Here is a 20612-nt window from a genome sequence, read left to right on the forward strand (position 1 = left end):
AACATGAAGTAGGCCCTATTGTTACCCCATTTTGTAGGGGAGAAGACCGAGGCATAAGGAAGTTAAGTGGCTTGCCTAAGCAGCAGAGCCAGAATTTGGACCCAGGGAGTTTTGCTCCAGAGTCTGTATCCTCCTACCCACTGCACAAACTGCCTCCCATGCTGAGCAACCAGGGTGGGGAATCTCTTCTCCTGGAGGGACTGAATTGCCCCTGGTGGTTGACTCTGTGGACAGGTGATTTCAGGGTTGGCAAACAAACGTTGCCCTGAACATCTTCAGGTAAAGGACAAACTACACTTTGTCTAAAATGACTTGGCCATTAGAGTGGAGCTCCATTAAAGCTGAGTCACCCTAGGAGTCATGGGCTTCTCTGATTCTATATAAAATCCTCTCCCCACAGATACGCAAGTTTCCTCATGGGAATCTCCAGGGGATTTGGGCTCATCGCAGGAATCATCTCTTCCACTGCCACCGGATTCCTCATCAGTCAGGTTGGGCCCTGTTTACTGAACACCTACAGGTGGCGGGTATTATTTGGGCACTGGTGCTATGCGGTTGGGCCTCTGCTCTGAAGCAGTCTGGTCCAGTGGGGAAAACAAGTGTGGATGTCAACACAACTACTCTCCTCATAGGGGCCTCTAAATCAGACCACAGTTGGTCAGATTTGCCAGAGGAAGAAAAATAGGGGCTGAATATTAAAAAATGAATAAATGTCAGATTGATGAAAGTGAGCAGTTCAGACCATGTGGCAGCATGTGTGACTTCTTAGAGCTAGAAAAGCATCAAATAGTTCTTAGTTACTGCCAGGGGAATAAAGATAGAGGGGCAGAAGGGGGAAATCAGGAAGAATCTGCTCAGCTTAATTCCAATTTAAAAAGAAATCTCAAACGGAAATGTGGAGTGCCCCAAGGCCAGTTTAAAGAGAAGAGAGAATGCATGTGAGACAACTCAGGTAGCAAGGACAATGGGGCTCACTCAATGTCCCAAAGTGGGGATGGTGGGCACGATGAAAAGACAGAACCAGGCTGGGACAGAAGAAATGACCAGGGTCAACTTACAGAGGAAAGTTTTGTTTTAATAGATCTCCACCTGCTCTAGTTTCTGGGTTAATTTTTTCACCAATTACTAGGAATCCATGGTGACTATAATGCTGGAAATAAGTTATGACTTACCAGGACTTAGTGAGCAGTATCACACAGGGAGACCAAATGTAACCCATGTTGCATTGGGATGTCCATCTAAGGGGTGGTTTTGGTTGATATCAGCAGCCCCCAAAAATAAAAATCAGAGAGAACACAAGCATGAAACCTTAAAAGATGCTGTGGTAGGTAGAATTTTAAATGCATGGCACAATGTATTTGATTCCTAGGGCTGCTGTAAAAAAGTATCACAAACTGGGTGGCAGTGGGGCCATGCTCCCTCTGAAGGTTCCAGGGAAGAATCCTTCTTTGCCTCTTTCTAGCTCCCGGCAATTGCCAGCAATCCTTGGTGTTCCTTGGCTTGTAGCCACACCACTCCAATTTCTACCTCCATCTTCACACAGCCTTCTTCCCTCTGAGTATCTATCTCTCTGTCGCCAAATCTCTCTCTCTTTATAAGGACACCAGTCAGTGGATTTAGGGCCCACCCTAATCCAGTATGAATTTAATTCCATCTGCAGAGACCTTATTTCCAAATAAGGTAGCATTCACAGGCATTGAGGGTTAGGACTTCAACATATATTTTTGGCAAGCACAAGTTAATTCACAGCATACAATATTTTCAGGAATGTTGAAATCCAAATCTCTAGAAAAAACATTAGTATAGGTTAATTTATTCTGATTTAAAGAAAACCCCAGAATTCAGAACTGTATTTTAGACTCATTTCATTTCCACCCATTTCATAAACCTTTTTGATGACTTCAGATGTTAAAATGGTCATTGCATGTTGGTCCTTATATTCCTTGCGGTGGACGTTGTAGTACACAAAATGGAGGATTTCTAAAACGGGTGGAGGAGGAACTTGTGAGGTGGATGACTAGTCTGTGTTTTTTGTCACTAGGATTCTGAGTCTGGATGGAGGAATGTCTTTTTCCTCTCGGCGGCTGTCAACATGTTCGGACTGTTCTTTTATCTCATGTTTGGACAAGCAGAAATCCAGAACTGGGCCAAAGAGAGGACTCTTACCCGCCTCTAAGGCTATTGAGTTATAAACTTATATACAGAACTGACTGTTAACTTTTCAGCATTTTTAATGTATTGCCATTCTTTCTTTGTATTCTTGGCCACATATTCAGCAGTTCTCAACTGTGGCTATGTGTTAGAATTCCCTGGGTAGTTTCTAAAACTTACTGATACCTGGACCCCATCTGATAGATTCAGACAGAGTTGAAGGAGAGCCTAACTAAAACTAATTTTTTGGCACTCCCCAGGGGTTTCCAACACACAGCAGGATTGAGAACTGCTGGACTAATGTAAAATGTCAATTCCTATTGCCTTTGGATTTTCCTTTTTAGAAGGTATTAGATAAATAAAAATCTATGTGAAAATAATTCCTGCCAAATACCTTCATGAAGGTGGTTATGGACAAAGAGAAATTCTGCTGGGAATTGTAGCCATATTACACAGTTTTGCACAGAGTAGAATTCTAAGACTGTGATCCACACAGTTGTTATTTTACATCTAGATTTACTGTTTTTTTAAATAATTTGTAAAACATGGATATTTATTTATGTAGCTAAATTCTATTAAAATGCATATGCTAAAATTAAATAGACCATTTTCAAATTATTTAGATTAGGAGAATCTTCACCAGGCAAACATATATTTATTTATACCAGCTAAATTCTCATAGATTAATGACCATAGAATGGCCAGAAAGAGATGAAATGAATGAGGTCAAATAGAAACTGGAGAAGAGAGAATACAGAATTGGAAAACTTGTTGAATGTAACAGGAGAGAGTGTGGACACTTCCAAGAGTGACAGTGAGATAGTTCAGATCAAATAATGAAAAGGGGAGAGAGATGAATGCTCCCCTTTCAAGTATAATGGAAATTTATAAGGAGAAGACAAGGTATAACAAGATACAGCAAGGCCTAGGAAGTTATCACATATCAGAGAAGTTCCTTTAGATGGTAAAAAAGATCATTTGACCTTCCTCATATTTTCACTATTTTCCCAAGATTTTCAAATTAGTCATCATCAACCCCAATTCCAGGAAATAGCTTTATTGTTCTTTCTGTTAGTGCCTTCAGATATCTTCTGTTGGATTGCCCTTTCCTACTTCTGGACAATATCTCTCAACTGTTTTCAGTCCAATCCAGTATAAATCAGAACTTCAATCTTATCTGACAAAGAGTGTGCACTGAGAAATATAAAGAACTTCAAACTAAAAAGAAAAAAAAGACAGAAAACAATAGAAAAGTGGGCAAAAGACTTGAACAGAGTCTTCATAAAGAGGTTTTCTAAGTGGTCCATAAACATATAGAAAGGTGCTCAACCTCATTATTCAGTGGAGAAACGAAAATACAGTGAGATACCACCATACACTTAACAGAACAGCTAAAATGAAAGAAGATGAAAATCAGCAAATGTTGGCAAGGGTTTGGAGCAACTGGAACTCTCATATGCTATGAGTATAAGTATAAATTAATAATTTGCAAAGCAGCTTGGCTATACGTCCTAAAGCTAAATTTACACATTCCAATAACTCAGAAATTTCACTTAGAATTGCATGCAGATGTTCATAAAAAAAAATTACAACAATGTTCATAATAGCCCAAACTGAAAACAACTCAATTATTCATCAAGAGAAGAATGAGTAAATAAATTATGATATGTTCATACAGCAATGAGAATAAACAAACCACAACACACAACACGGATGGATCTCAGAAACACAATGCTGAGCGAAAGAAATAGCGTATTTTTTCAAGTTTATATAGACCTTTAAAAAATAACCAAAACTAATCTATCATGTTAAAAAAATCAATTTAATGATTTCCCTTGAGCCAGGGGTGCAAGTAGTGATGGGGGGAAAGGGGTGGCTCCTAGGGTGCTGATAATATCATACTTCTTGATTTGGATGCTAATCATAGTAGTGTGTTCTCTCTGTGAAAAATGTACATTGATGATTCTTACACTTTCATATAGGTAAAAAATACATTGCTATTTTAAAATTCAATGCTAATAGCATTGAACTATAAAAATTTGTTACAACTGTATTGTAAAAATTTGTTACAACACTTAAAACAAATTAAATTTCATCAATTTAGAAGTTTTTCCTCTCCCTTTGGCCCAGTGGACCTGCCATTGAGAAAGAGTCTTGGCTGTTTCTTTCATGTTCTTTCTGGTCCTTTCCTACTTCTGGATCCTCAGCATCAGAGCAGGAGGGAAGGTAGTGGGACAATGTATGTTGTCAGCTTTGGGGCCAAGGCCAAATTCACAAAGAACAAAATCGAGGAGCTTCAGGCTTCCAAGAAAACATGTCCCTGGAAACATCAGTTGCCGTGGGAGGTAAGAACAACAAGGATCCAGCATGTCCAGGCTTTCTGAACAGTGGCTCTAATTCATCCTGGCAAGTAACTTCAAAAGCTATCTTACCCCATTTGATGGTTTGAGGAAGAGTTGCCATCCATACTTCCTCATGGCTTCAGAGAACAGATGCAATTGTGAGCTGATAGGAAGCATCTCTAATCCAACTTTCCCATCCCTAAAAAACTGGTTCTAACATTAATGGTAATGCAAATTAATTCATTTCTCTCAAGTAGCTTATGGGCATCTATCTAGTGATGAGATGATTTTCTTTCTCTCTTTTGACTTAATATTATGAATTGTATCCATATATTTCTTAATGGTGAGGAATATTTTCTTTCAGTGTTCTTTTAATATACTGTACAATTTGATTTACTAATAGTTTATTTAGCACTTGGGCTTCTGTATAGATGTATGAGAATGGTCCTGTATGTATGTGTGTGTTTTGCATGTCTTTATCGTATCTGGAGATGAGGCTTATGCCAATTAAAAAAAAAAAATGAAATAAAGGGAAATTTCCTTATTCTCCAATACTCTGAAAAAACTAACTAGAGTGAATGTTTATAGCTGCCATTATTATTTGAAGGCTTGAAAGCAATGGTTTGTAAAACTATGTAATCATAAAGCCATTTTGTGGAGAATACTTTGATAACTTTCTCAATTTCCTTCATGGTTATGAGTCTGTAAAAGGGTTCTATACTTTCTTTGAACAATTTTGGCAATTTATACCTTGAAGGATCATCCATTTGATACATAATTTAAAAGGTATTTGCAAAATATTCAAATATTTTATCAAATTATCTTTCTTTTTGTTTGTTTTTTATTTTTTTTTAATTTTAATTTTTATTTTTTTATCTTCATTTTATTGAGATATATTCACATACCACGCAGTCATACAAAACAAATCGCACTTTCGATTGTTCACAGTACCATTACATAGTTGTACATTCATCACCTAAATCAATCCCTGACACCTTCATTAACACACACACACAAATAACAAGAATAATAATTAGAGTGAAAAAGAGCAATTGAAGTAAAAAAGAACACTGGGTACCTTTGTCTGTTTGTTTCCTTCCCCTATTTTTCTACTCATCCATCCATAAACTAGACAAAGTGGAGTGTGGTCCTTATGGCTTTCCCAATCCCATTGTCACCCCTCATAAGCTACATTTTTATACAACTGTCTTCGAGATTCATGGGTTCTGGGTTGTAGTTTGATAGTTTCAGGTATCTACCACCAGCTACCCCAATTCTTTAGAACCTAAAAAGGGTTGTCTAAAGTGTGCGTGAGAGTGCCCACCAGAGTGACCTCTCAGCTTCTTTTGGAATCTCTCTGCCACTGAAGCTTATTTCATCTCCTTTCACATCCCCCTTTTAGTCAAGAAGATGTTCTCTGTCCTACGATGCCGGGTTTACATTTCTCCCCGGGAGTCATATTCCACGTTGCCAGGGAGATTCACTCCCCTGGGTGTCCGATCCCACGTAAGGGGGAGGGCAGTGATTTCACCTTTCAAGTTGGCTTAGCTAGAGAGAGAGGGCCACATCTGAGCAACAAAGAGGCATTTGGGAGGAGGCTCTTAGGCACAACCATAGGGAGGCCTAGCCTCTCCTTTGCAGCAACCGTCTTCCCAAGGGTAAAACCTATGGTAGAGGGCTCAACCCATCAAACCACCAGTCCCCTATGTCTGTGGTCACGTTAGTAACCATCGAGGTGGGGTAGCCCAATACCCCTGCATTCTCCACAGGCTCCTCAAGGGGGCACTACATCTTTTTTTCCTTGTTTTTCTTTTTTTTTTTTTTAACTTTCCCTTCTTTTTTAAATCAACTGTATGAAAAAATAGTTAAAAAGAAAACAAACATACAATAAAAGAACATTTCAAAGAGACCATAACAAGGGAGTAAGAAAAAGACAACTAACCTAAGATAACTGCTTAACTTCCAACATGTTCCTACTTTACCCCAAGAAAGTTACCTAATATAGCAACATTTCTGTGAACTTGCTCCTACTATATCCATCAGAAATTAACAGACCATAGTCATTCCTGGGCATCTCCAGAACATTAAATAGCTTATCTGTTCTCCTTGGATTATTGTTCCACCTTCCTTAATTGCTCTCTATTGCTAGTTCCCCTACATTCTACATTATAAACCATTTGTTTTACATTTTTCAAAGTTCACATTAGTGGTAACATATAATATTTCTCTTTTTGTGCCTGGCTTATTTCACTCAGCATTATGTCTTCAAGGTTCATCCATGTTGTCATATGTTTCACGAGATCGTTCCTTCTTACTGCCGCGTAGTATTCCATTGTGTGTATATACCACATTTTATTTATCCACTCATCTGTTGAAGGACATTTGGGTTGTTTTCATCTCTTGGCAATTGTGAATAATGCTGCTATGAACATTGGCGTGCAGATATCTCTTCGTGTCACTGCTTTCCGATCTTCCGGGTATATACCGAGAAGTGCAATTGCTGGATCGAATGGTAACTCTATATCTAGTTTTCTAAGGAAATGCCAGACTGACTTCCAGAGTGGCTGAACCATTATACAGTCCCACCAACAATGAATAAGAGTTCCAATTTCTCCACATCCCCTCCAGCATTTGTAGTTTCCTGTTTGTTTAATGGCAGCCATTCTAACCGGTGTTAGATGGTATCTCATTGTGGTCTTCATTTGCATCTCTCTAATAGCTAGTGAAGCTGAACATTTTTTCATGTGTTTCTTGGCCATTTGTATTTCCTCTTCAGAGAACTGTCTTTTCATACCTTTTGCCCATTTTATACTTGCTCTGTCTGTACTATTGTCATTGACTTCTAGGATTTCTTTATATATGCAAGATATCAGTCTTTTGTCGGATACATGGTTTCCAAAAATTTTTTCCCATTGAGTTGGCTGCCTCTTTACCTTTTTGAGAAATTCCTTTGAGGTGCAGAAACTTCTAAGCTTGAGGAGTTCCCATTTATCTATTTTCTCTTTTGTTGCTTGTGCTTTGGGTGTAAAGTCTAGGAAGTGGCCGCCTAATACAAGGTCTTGAAGATGTTTTCCTACATTATCTTCTAGGAGTTTTATGGTACTTTCTTTTATATTGAGATCTTTGGTCCATTTTGAGTTAATTTTTGTGTAAGGGGTGAGGTAGGGGTCCTCTTTCATTCTTTTGGATATGGATATCCAACTCTCCCAGCCCCATTTGTTGAAAAGACCATTATGACTCAGTTCAGTGACTTTGGGGGCCTTATCAAAGATCAGTCGGCCATAGATCTGAGGGTCTATCTCTGAATTCTCAATTCGATTCCATCGATCTATATGTCTATCTTTGTGCCAGTACCGTGCTGTTTTGGCAACTGTGGCTTCATAATAAGCTTCAAAGTCAGGGAGTGTAAGTCCTCCCACTTCGTTTTTCTTTTTTAGAGTGTCTTTAGCAATTCGAGGCATCTTCCCTTTCCAAATAAATTTGATAACTAGCTTTTCCAAGTCTGCAAAGTAGGTTGTTGGAATTTTGATTGGGATTGCATCGAATCTGTAGATGAGTTTGGGTAGAATTGACATCTTAATGACATTTACTCTTCCTATCCATGAACATGGAATATTTTTCCATCTTTTAAGGTCCCCTTCTATTTCTTTTAGTAGAGTTATGTAGTTTTCTTTGTATAGGTCTTTTACGTCTTTGGTTAAGTTTATTCCTAGGTACTTGATTTTTTTAGTTGCTATTGAAAATGGTATCTTTTCCTTGAGTGTCTCTTCAGTTTGTTCATTTCTAGCATATAGAAACATTACTGACTTATGTGCATTAATCTTGTATCCCGCTACTTTGCTAAATTTGTTTGTTAGCTCTAGTAGCTGTATCGTCGATTTCTCAGGGTTTTCTAGATATAAGATCATATCATCTGCAAACAATAACAGTTTTACTTCTTCTTTTCCAATTTGGATGCCTTTTATTTCTTTGTCTTGCCGGTTTGCCCTGGCTAGCACTTCCAGCACAATGTTGAATAACAGTGGTGACAGCGGGCATCCTTGTCTTGTTCCTGATCTTAGAGGGAAGGCTTTCAGTCTCTCACCATTGAGTACTATGCTGGCTGTGGGTTTTTCATATATGCTCTTTATCATGTTGAGGAAGTTTCCTTCAATTCCTACCTTTTGAAGTGTTTTTATCAAAAACGGATGTTGGATTTTGTCAAATGCTTTTTCAGCATCTATCGAGATGATCAATTGATTTTTCCCTTTTGACTTGTTAATGTGTTGTAATACATTGATTGATTTTCTTATGTTGAACCATCCTTGCATGCCTGGAATGAACCCCACTTGGTCATGGTGTATTCCACTGTGGTCAGAGAATGTGCTTTGAATAATTTCAATCTTTTTAAATTTACTGAGGCTTGTTTTATGTCCCAGCATATGATCTATTCTGGAGAAAGATCCATGAGCACTACAAAAGTATGTGTATCCTGGTGATTTGGGACGTAATGTCCTGTATATGTCTGTTAAATCTAATTCATTTATCAGATTGTTTAGGTTTTCAATTTCCTTATTGGTCTTCTGTCTGGTTGATCTATCTATAGGAGAGAGTGATGTGTTGAAGTCTCCCACAATTATTGTGGAAACATGAATTGCTTCCTTTAGTTTTGCCAGTGTTTCTCTCATGTATTTTGTGGCACCTTGATTGGGTACATAGACATTTACAATTGTTATTTCTTCTTGCTGAATTGCCCCTTTTATTAGTATGTAGTGGCCTTCTTTGTCTCTCAAAACATCCCTGCATTTGAAGTCTATTTTATCTGAGATTAATATTGCTACACCTGCTTTCTTTTGGCTGTAGCTTGCATGAAATATTTTTTTCCATCCTTTCACTTTCAGTTTCTTTGTGTCCCTGTGTCTAAGATGAGTCTCTTGTATGCAACATATTGATGGTTCATTTTTTTTGATCCATTCTGTGAATCTATATCTTTTAATTGGGGAGTTTAATCCATTTACATTCAGCGTTATAACCGTTAAGGCATTTCTTGAATCAGCCATCTTATCCTTTGGTTTATGTTTGTCATATTTTTCTCCTCTGTCTATTAATATCCTTTATTGTACCCATACCGAATCTCTTTAGTACTGAACCTTTCTCCAAGTCTCTCTGTCCTTTCTTTGTTTCTCTGTCTGTAGGGCTCCCTGTAGTATCTCCAGTAGGGCAGGTCTCTTGTTAGCAAATTCTCTCAGCATTTGTTTGTCTGTGAAAAATTTAAGCTCTCCCTCAAATTTGAAGGAGAGCTTTGCTGGATAAAGTATTCTTGGCTGGAAATTTTTCTCACTCAGAATTTTAAATATATCGTGCCACTGCCTTCTTGCCTCCATGGTGGCTGCTGAGTAGTCACTACTTAGTCTTATGCTGTTTCCTTTGTATGTGGTGAATTGCTTTTCTCTTGCTGCTTTCAGAACTTGCTCCTTCTCTTCTGTGTTTGACAGTGTGATCAGTATATGTCTCGGAGTGGGTTTATTTGGATTTATTCTATTTGGAGTTCGCTGAGCATTTATGATTTGTGTATTTATGTTGTTTAGAAGATTTGGGAAGTTTTCCCCAACAATTTCTTTGAATACTCTTCCTAGACTTTTACCCTTTTCTTCCCCTTCTGGGACACCAATGAGTCTTATATTCGGACGTTTCATATTATCTATCATATCTCTGAGGTCCATTTCGATTTTTTCAATTTTTTTCCCCATTCTTTCTTTTATGCTTTCATTTTCCATTCTGTCATCTTCGAGGTCACTGATTCGTTGTTCAACTTCCTCTCGTCTTGTACTATGAGTGTCCAGAATCTTTTTAATTTGGTCAACAGTTTCTTTAATTTCCATAAGATCATCCATTTTTTTTATTTAGTCTTGCAATGTCTTCTTTATGCTCTTCTAGGATCTTCTTGATTTCCTTTGTATCCTGTACTATGGTCTCATTGTTCATCTTTAGTTCTTTGAGTAGCTGCTCTAGGTGCTGTGTCTCTTCTGATCTTTTGATTTGGGTGCTTGGGCTTGGGTTATCCATATCATCTGGTTTTTTCATATGCTTTATAATTTTCTGTTGTTTTTTGGCCTCGTAGCATTTGCTGAACTTGACTGGGTTCTTTTAGGATTTGTAGACCAATTGAAGTCCTTATCTCTAATTTATCAGATCTACAGCTTCGTGTAGTACACTTTCTCTAACTAACCAGCAGGTGGCATCCACGAGCCACCTGTTCTCCACAAGCCAGTTCTCCCCTGTTTAGCCTTTTTGGTGAGTGGGGGAGTGAGTCTTGTGGGGTCCAATTGGTGTACCAAGCTTGCGTGTGTAGTTGGTGTTGCCTGCCCTGTATATGGGGCGTGTTTCTGGGCAGTCAGGGAGGGGGGGTGGCTCTAACAATCAAATCTCCCTGGTGATCCTAGAGTTTTAAAGCTGCTGCAATAGTCTAATCCTTCAGTTCAGTCCTGCCACAGTTTGTCTCTGCCACTGACCCACAAGTCCTTGGTATTGGCGTATGGCTCCTGAGACTAGCAAGTGGGCCCCTCTTCCAGGCTGTGCACCCCGGGTCCTCTGTTGAGGGATGACTGTGCTATGTCACAGGTGAGTGCCGTCCCCCCAGGGCAGTTCTGGGCTGCTGGGCTGTGTAGGGAGGCTCCCAGTCTGCTGAAATGATGGCTGAATGGGGCTTTGTTAATTCACACTGCTCCACCTTCCCAATTCTGGGACAATCAGCTGAGGTTGCAGGGAAGGCTAATGTCCACACCCAGTTTTGTGGTGTGTGCCTATTATTTGAAGCACTTCCGTCACACTGGGTTGTCTGGGGCAGCTCTGGGCTATGGGGCTGGCGATGGGCAGGAGTGTTTGCTGTCCACCAGGATGATGGCTGTGAGCGGACACCCCCCTTTTCTTGGGAAGTTGTGGTGTTTAGTGAATTTTCCCAGCCACTGGATTATTGCGTTTTGTCTCAGAGCTCTCTTAGTTCTGCTGTTGACTTGACCTGCCCAAATTGCAAGTCTTTGAAGCTTTCTGTATTGGGCTTCTTAGAGTAATTGTTTTAGAAAAAGAAAAAAGGATTAAACAAAAAAAAAAAAAAAAAAAAAAAGGGCCCTCCTCAGAGATCTAATGGGTTATTGAAATGCTAAGAGACAAAGCAACCAGGGCCATTATGGAAAGGTCCACAGGGCAGAGAGATCAGCTTTTCTTCGGGATTTGCATATGCACCTCAGGGCCTGAGCTCTGCCCTTCCCCTTTCTATATTCACCAGAACTCCAAAAATCCTCCGCTTTTATTTTGGAGTTTTTCATGTTGTTTTTTTTCTATGCCTGTCTCCTCTCTGCTGGGCTGGCTGCTCTCAGATTCTCTGGTGTCTGGTCTCAGTCTATCTATGGTTGGAGTTTGGATCAGTAGAATGAGTTTCCGATAAGGGCTGCCACTGCAGTTCTCCCTTCTCCTTCCCGGAGCTGACAGCCCCTCCTCCCACGGGACTGAGCCTGGCAGGGAGGGGCGCGGGTCCCCTGGCCGCAAAAACTTACAGATTTCGCTGATCTCAGCAGTTCCAGGTTTTCATGAGTGTTGTATGAAGTATGCCCAAAGTCAGATTGCTCTGTGGTGTCCAGTCCACGCAGTTCCTGACTTTCTACCTACTTTTCTGGAGGAGTAACTAAAACATACAGCTCACCAGTCCACCATCTTGCCCCGCTTCACCTTGACACTTTTATGGAAGCTCCTAGTATCTGATTTATCATACTAGACAGGGTGCTAAGAGTCTTCTTAGAACATATGCTGTGTTTTAAGAGACCTTATAGAGGAATGACAGGTGTGAAAAAATTTACTTAATTTACTTAAAAAGACTTAAAGCTTGTTTGAGGTAAAATGGATGCTCTTAGAAGCTAGAAGATTATTATTTGGCATTCAACTACAAATAAAGGCTAATAATTATTTAAATGCTTTCAAAACACAACTGGGCACAAAATTACCATTATTCTCCAAGGGTGCGTGAGTGGTGTGCGTAAGAGGTAATCTGTTACTTCTTACAAGTTACCCAATTTCTCTACTAAAATCAAAAAGAAGCCATCTGATCAGCTTATCAAGAGCTCCAACTAAATACAGCAGCAGCATTTCTAAGGAGCTGCTCTTATGGGCAGTTGCTTGACTGCAGCCTGAGGTGACAGCCTCTATACCTGGACCTATCATGCTCAGATCTGCTGGGTCCCCAGTGTTCCTGTGGCCTGGAAGGGAGGATCCCCAAACTCTAGCAAGCTGGCTCTGTTCTGCTGTCTTTTTTTCTGCTGGAAACACTCTTCCTTGGGTCTGGGTTTTTCTCCACTGCTATTTGACTTGTTTTCTCATATGATTTGGCACTGAAACAGTCACTGCCGCTCTCTCACTCAGCAATTCCAGGGGCATCACCCCATTGCCTCATGGAAAGGATTTCCAAAGCATCTGCCATCCTCCCTTCTCGTTTATACTTTGATTTCAGAGTTTCCATTTATCCCCTGGATGTTGTAGCGCTCGCTCTCTCTCTCTCTCTCTCTCTCTCTTTCTCTCTCTCTCTCTCCTTGCTATGTCTTGTTGGCTTCCCACTAACTCTTTCTTTCACTAGACTTGTATCTTCTTCTCTGTCATCACGCCATATGTCCAGAAGCACCTGCAAACCCTCAATCCTGTAGGCATCAAATCCTACAGTCTTTCCTCTAGTCACAGCATCTAATCCTTGATTTCCAAACTAGCACATTATTTCATATGTATTTTCCATTGCACATGCTTTTCCACTTGTAAAACTCTTTTTCAAACAACCCCTCCTCTGAGAAGCCTTTAAAAAACATTCCTAGGCAGAATCAGTCACCCTATATATTCCTTATCATATCTTATAATTAAGTCCTGCACACTTGTTCTATCTGAATGTAATCTCCTGGAGGGTGGTAGAAATATTTTTGTTTTAACAAATAGCCTGACACAAGGTGGATGTATGATAACATTTTAAATGGTCAATAACTGAATGAATATTTCAAGCTTGTCTGGTGCTCTCAAAGTGTTATGATATAAAAGAAAAGAAAACATGTCCTCTACTTTATCTCCTCTATTGACTTAACTATTTTTAAAAATTTTTGAATGGTTGTTCAAAGGTCTACAATACACATTTAAAAATGATCTGAGTCTATCTTCAAATATATCACTTCACATCTAGTAAGAGGATCTTACAACAGAATATTTCCGGGTCCTGAAGTAGGGATTTCATGCAGCAGAGCTGCAACCAGTCTGCAATGGACAGATAGTATGAAGAAAACATCAACCTTTATTCTTGTAAGCCATTGAGATTTTCAGTTCATTGGTCACCTCATGAATGATGTGCCTATTCACACCTTGTTGGTTTTTATCATCATTCTTTTTCTTCTTGGTCATCAGATGACTGCTGCATATTCAGACATTACATCCACTGTCAAGACAGGAAAATGGGAAAAGAGACGATGTAGTACCAGCCAATCTCTGCTTAGGTGTCCTTGGCCAGGAATATGCACAAGCCACATTAGTTGCAAGGGAGGCTTGAAAATTGAGTTTTTAGCTTTTATAATCTTTCTCTATATTTTTTTTTTTCTTTAGGTAAAGGTAGGTGAGGAAGTAGGGATTTTAAAATGAAGTTTGGCTCAGTCAACAAATTATTGTGGTACATGTCACATTACCTTTAAAATCTTTTATTACTTGTTGGCATATAGTTTGTGCACCATACATATTGAAATGTAGTCCCTATTGCATTATTTTCATTGCCTCTGTGACTTTTCCCATGCAGCAAAGGGAGCAGACTGATTTGTTTTTCATGGTAGTACTTCACTTCTGGTACCAATGTCTGAATTAGTCAGGGTAAGTAGACTATGCTGTGCTAACATATGAGCTATGAAATCTCAGTGGTAATGGCATCAGTGTCCAATCCAGGTTGCTCAGTGGATGGCACACAAGTGACATCAGATGACACTGGAAAATGAGTAGTCCAGAATGCCCAGGAAGAAGACATTGGTTTAGTGAACACATAAACAGTCTTTTCCGCAATAGATGAAACCCTTAGGATCAGTGCCTGGCAAGTTATTTAACAACTCTGTTCTGCAGTTTCCTCATCTGTCATGTGGAGTAATGCTTGCTCTGGCCTCAGTGGGTATTGGAAGAGTTAAAGGTGTAAAACAATTTGAACATCGCCTGGATCACCACCTAAGTGTTTGCTTTTATTGATTTCTTTCTTTCCTTTTAACAAACAATGCAGCAATGAATATCTTTGCATAAACCTCAACCTGTGCATGTGTTGCTGCTGATGAAAATCTAAGAGACTGAACTGCTGGAGCAAAGGTATCTGTGTCTTAAATGTTAACAGACATTGCGAAATTGCTCTCCACAGAGGGCTGTAACAGTTTATAAATCCATCAATAATTTCATTGCATATTTTCCTACATTTTTACTATCTTAGTTTGCCTAGGCTGCTATGAAAAATGCTACACAATGGGTTGGCTTAAACAACAGAAGTATATTGTCTCAGTTTTGGAGGCTAGAAATCCAACATCAAGGTATCACCAGGCCACGCTTTCTCCAGGAGTCTGTAACGTTCTGGGGCTGGCTTGCCAGTTATCCTTGACTTTCCTTGGCTTGCATCTTTGCCTCCATCACATAATGATCTGTTTCATTCTCTGGCTTCTCCTAACTGACTGACTGCGTCTAAGTTTCCTCTGCTTATAACGACTCTAGCCAAGATGGATTAAGTACCACCTTGATTCAAATTGACTTCATCTCAATAGGCTCTTCTAAGATCCTATTCATAAATGAGTCCACACCCACAGACTGGGAGTTAGGACTTGAACTTGCCCTTGTGGGAGACACGATTTATTCCACTACACTTACCAACAGTATGTTATCAAACTTTTGGATCTCTGCAGTCTGAATGGTGAAAAAGGTCTTGTTATTTTCATTTGCTTTTCTCATACTATAAATTAATTTAAATGTTTTTTTATGTGATTGAAATGTTCTTTTCTGAAAAATGTCTTTTTCCTTTGCCCATTTTTGATAGGATTACTGTTCTTTACCATTTTGATCTAGGGAGTCATTTGTGCATTTAAAAAATTAGTCCTTTGTTCGTATGTGTTCCAAATATTTTTTAAAATAAAATAATTTTTTTTTTACTTTTTTTATGGAAAAGGCCTTATTCAATTTCATTGATTGGAATTTATCAATATTTTATATTACAGGCTCTGAGATTTCTGATGTTAAAAGTTCCAGTCATATTTTCTTATTCTAATGACTCTCCAATTATTAAACATTTATTGAATAATCCTCTTTTACCACATTTATATGTAATTCTATCTTATTAATGCCTTACTAAGTAATTATAGATATTTGAATTGATTCCTAGAATTGTAAATTACATTAATCTGTCCATAACATGTTCTTCTAATTATTGCGGCTTTATGAAATAGTTTATGGTTAGACTTGGATAGTCTTCCTTCTCTTCTAAGAATATTCCTGAATATTTTCTATTAGTAGTGCCATATGAACATCGTAATTGCCTTAGCTATTTAAAAGTTTTGCTATTTTTGAGATCACACAACATTTATAAATTAATTTAGGGGAATTGATTATTTCCATTATGATTTTTATTATTTTGTGGGTTTTAAAATGTTTTAATGTATCAGAGAAATGATTAACTTTTTGTTTATGATTTCTAATTGAATTATATTTTGGTAAGAGAAGGGAGTTTGTGTTATTTCCAATCATCCATAAGTTTTTTGACACCCTGTGTGACTTATTTTTTGATCCATATCTGTAAATGTTGCACGTATGCAAGATCAAAATAGTGATTCTGTTAAGAGTTTCATGTCTGCCTTTTTTACCAAGCTGTTGACTGTGCTGTTCATGGTTTCTATATTCTCACTAGTTATTTGTCTGTTTAATCTATCTTCCAAGATTGATATTCTACCACTCACACTACAATTAAGAATATGTCAATTTTCTACACAAACAGTTTTGCTTTCTATACATATAGTTACTTTTTTGGGTGCTAAAGCAATGAAGACTTGTTTTCTTAAAGAATTGTTCTTTTTTGATATTAAAATGACTTTTTCTAAATTATTTTTATATTAAAGACAATTTTCTCCAAAAACAGTATTGGAACAAGAAGCAATGTTTGGTGAGTTGTTGCATGGAATATATGTTTCTATTATTTTTCTTTTAACTTTTCTGTGTCATTTAGTTTTATACATTAAATTTATAAACAGAATGTATCTGGATTTCATTTTACAGTTGGAATTTTAATAGGGATTTTTTTGAATTGGGTAGAATTGTCATCGTAACATTATTGAATATTCCAATCCATGAACATGGAATAGCTCTCCGTTTATTTACATCTTCTTAAATTTACCTCAGCAATGTTTTGTAATTTTCAGTGTCCAAATCTTACACTTTTTTTCGTAAATGTATTCCTGAGTATTTCATTCATTTTGGAGCAACTGTGGAAGGAACTGTATTCTTAATTTAATTTTTGGATTGTTTAATGCTGATATGTAGAAACACAATTGATTTTTGTAAATTGATATTGCTGTACTTGCTTACTCATATTAATAGTTTTGTTTATTTGTTTGTCTTATCCCACAAGATTTTCTACATACAGGATTATGCTGTCTATGAATAAAGATAGCTTTAAATCTTCCTTTACAATATGAATGCCTTTTATTTGTTTTTATTTCTTTTTCTCACTTGATTGCACTGACTAGAACCTCCCATATAATGTTCTATAGAAGTGGTGAGAGCAAGCATCCTTGCCATCTTCCTGATCTTAGGGGGAAAGCCTTCAGTCTTTTACCCTTAAGTATGACGTTCACTGTAGGTTTTTTTATAGATGCCCCATATCAGATTGTGAACGTTCCCTTCTTTTTCAAGTTTTTTTAAAATGTTTTTCATGAATGGGTGTTGGATTTCATCAAATGCTTTTTCAGTGTCTACTGAAATGATACATAGTTCTGCAATTATAATATTAATGTGATGTATTACATTAACTGAATTTCAAATGTTAAACCACTTTTATATTCCAGGGATAAATCCCACTTTGTCCTGCTCTATAATCCTTTTTATATATTGTTAGATTTTGTTTGCTAATATTTTGTTGAGAATTTTTGCATTAGTATTCATGAAGGATGTTGATCTGTAGCTTTCTTTTCTCCTGATTTCTTTGATCTCATAGAATGAGTTGGTAAGTGTTCCTTCTATTTTTTGGAATGCTGTGTGATTCTCCCTGGAACATGGTAAGATGGACTGTCTTGTGAGGAACTGTCGCAAAGGCATTTCTAATCAGCCTCACTATCTTGAGGGAAGTTCTCTAAATTGTAGGTGACTGCCATGAGGCAGTTTCTCATCCACCTTTCTGTTTCTCGTGAGGCATTGGACTTTATACTTCACTGCCTGTGGTGGCTTGGAGTTATGGACCTCAGAAAAACATGCTCTTAATCTTAATCCATTTCTGTGGATGTGAGCCCATTATAAATAGGACATTTTGAGGTGATTACTTCAGATAAGGTGCATTCCATCTGAATCAGGATGGATCTGAATCCTATTACTGGAAGCCTAATAGAGATGGCCACAGAGAGAGAAGCTATGAGGAGCAGCCAGAAGCTGAAAGTCCAGAGAATTTAGAAGAGAAAGGAGAGGATGCCACAATGTGCATTGTTATGCTACAGGAAAAGCCAAGGAATCTCAAGGTTGCCATCCAGCCAGGAGACACCAACCCTAGGAGGGCCTGACCATGGGTTTGCATGTGTGTGTATTGGAGGGGGGGCACATTCAATCCATAACAGATTCATTGTCTCCTTACTAGGCAAATCTATGGAAGTATGGCAGGCTAGCCTAGCATTTGCCACTCTGCCGTTGCTTAGGGATCGCTTGGCTGCTTGGCAGTTTGCTGTCTACCTGGAAAATCCTAGAGGAAAACCTGTAAAATCAAAAATGATAGATTTCAACAAGTTTGGCCAAATGCAATATTATGACATGCAAGTGTGAATAACATTTTTACATAGAAAAGCAATGAAAAAATAAAATGGAAAAATCCCTGGAGGCAATGGCCAATTGTCTGTTGTAATGGGCTAGATGGGAGGCCTCACCTGCAATCCATGCAAAAATGTCATTGCAACTGGAATTAACGATGCACATGGGCTTGGATGAGATGCTGGTGTACATCTGCAAGGTTACAAGTTACAGACTATCTCTCCCTGTTCCTGAGCTTCTGATTCCCTCATCCTTCTTCTTGGTTTTAATCATGGTGGTTTGTTGGAAATTATCTGGACACAAGTTTGCTACAAGTCAGGACATCCAAGCAACAGAAAGGCTCACAGGACAAATGAAGGAGCTACAATGGCACAATTTGTTAAGTCAATTTAAAACCCACAGCCAGAACAAGGAGAAAGAGAGGGATCTCTTTGTCCCTTCACTCCATAACTCACACATGGTTTACTTATTAGCTACTTAATCTGTACTTAACATATCTTACGACTTTCATACATCTATATTCTATTTGTTTTCTTTACTTCTATCAAGGTGTTGAATGTTCTCAAACAATGCTCAAGAATTTATATTACACATGATTGTTTTTTGGAGCCCTTTCTATAGATTGTAGAACACTTGAAAACCCATGGCAAAACGTTTCTGACTTCCCATAAAAAAAGAGTATGTACAAGTGGCACAGGGAGTCCTACCTGTAGGCCTCGTATTCAAATGAAGTCTCACAACACCAGGTCTGATTAGATAAAACACAATGGGGGAAAAAGCATGTAAAAGTGGCTGCCAGTTTGACTTTTCTTGGATGGGCACTCTTCAGATGTCAGACAGTCAGAAAGCTAGTCACAGCTTTCAACCCCATTTATAATGGCCCTCATTAACCTCTTATTTTAGTTTCGTCTCTTGCATTAGAGGGCGCTACGTCCCGCAGGATATTGGTTATTGGGAAGACTGGACTATGTGCGGCACTCCGGTTCCCTGTGGGCGGGGTGCACCCTTTTCTCCTCAGGATCAACTAAGTTGAGCGGTCGGAACCGGCGCTCCAGTCTACCCCGCAGTGGTGCTGGAGTCCCTGACCGCCGAGATCCTGCGAGCTGGCGGGCAACGCGGCCCGCGACAAGCAACAGACCACCCCGCGCCACCATCCGCAACTACATGGAGCTCAACAAGCTGCTGGGCAAAGTTACCATCGCGCCAGGTGGCGTCCTGCGCAACATCCGGGACTGCTGCTGCTGCCCAAGAAGACCGAGAGCCACTGCTTTTTTGGAAAAAAAGAAAGTGAAATCAAAGGCTCTCTTCAGAGCCACCTACAATTTCAGAGAATGTTGTGGTCAGATACTGTACACGGTATTTCAGTAAAGCTTCTCCATTTGTAATCTTGACAGTCTCCTCTTTAACTTTTTTAGCAAAGTTATCTTACAGTGATTCCCTTAAAGCTTAATTTAGTTTGGATTTTCATTCAAGTTGTAGTTTTGTAAAAGACAGCTTTGTGTGGTATCAGGGAAATCACTCTAAGGCATTTTTTTTTTTTTCATTTTGGCTATGTTTTATTGTTGTTTGTTTGTTTTGCAATCAAATTACAATGAATTTGTCAGTTGTTCATTTGCTTCTCCAAGTCTAAGAGAGGTGTTTTAATCCCTCATATCTAGCCTAAGATTGTATTTCATCTTTGAATATTTTAATGTGGGAAGATCTGTAGGTTCCACTTTGTGTAGGGTTTTGCTTTGAGGGCTGTGCAGTTTCCCTGAGAAGTTGCTGCAGGGTAGACAGCCAAGATGAGGTGAGAAAGGTTCCAGGACAGAGAAAGCTCCTCCAGGGGCCGCTGTCAGCCACATCTTGGCCAAAGCCAGATTCTGCTGTATTACGTGTGTCAAAATCAGGCTTTTGCTGGTAAAATTACCAGCCTGTTTACCACCTTGTTACACCTGGGCTCTCCTGGGTGATCTGGGGCCTTGCAACAATATTTTAGAGACGTCTCACCATCCTGGCATGAAAAGGCGATGAGAATCCAGCAGGTCTCCTGTTTCCAAACCATTGGTTTAGATTGATTTCCTTTTGCCTGACGCTCACTCTAAGGGAGAGAATCCTGCCTTTGAAATG

At 38.8% G+C, this 20612-nt stretch overlaps 1 protein-coding gene and 1 pseudogene across 1 annotated transcript in view; both read left to right on the forward strand.

Annotated features, from left to right (window-relative positions):
* The window catches only part of SLC17A2 (solute carrier family 17 member 2), an 18430-nt gene extending 13368 nt beyond the window's left edge, over positions 1 to 5062 (forward strand). Inside the window, exons 11-12 of the mRNA XM_037844787.1 lie at positions 401 to 491; positions 2042 to 5062. Of these exons, the coding sequence (XP_037700715.1) occupies positions 401 to 491; positions 2042 to 2176 (226 nt within the window). The 3' untranslated portion in view covers positions 2177 to 5062. The remainder of the gene's footprint in view (positions 1 to 400; positions 492 to 2041) is intronic.
* On the forward strand, positions 4466 to 19888 carry LOC119540811 (annotated as a pseudogene).
* Positions 19889 to 20612: the final 724 nt, after the last annotated feature.

This window comes from Choloepus didactylus, chromosome 7, assembly GCF_015220235.1.
Source record: "Choloepus didactylus isolate mChoDid1 chromosome 7, mChoDid1.pri, whole genome shotgun sequence".
In the NCBI taxonomy this organism is placed as follows: Eukaryota; Metazoa; Chordata; class Mammalia; order Pilosa; family Megalonychidae; genus Choloepus; species Choloepus didactylus.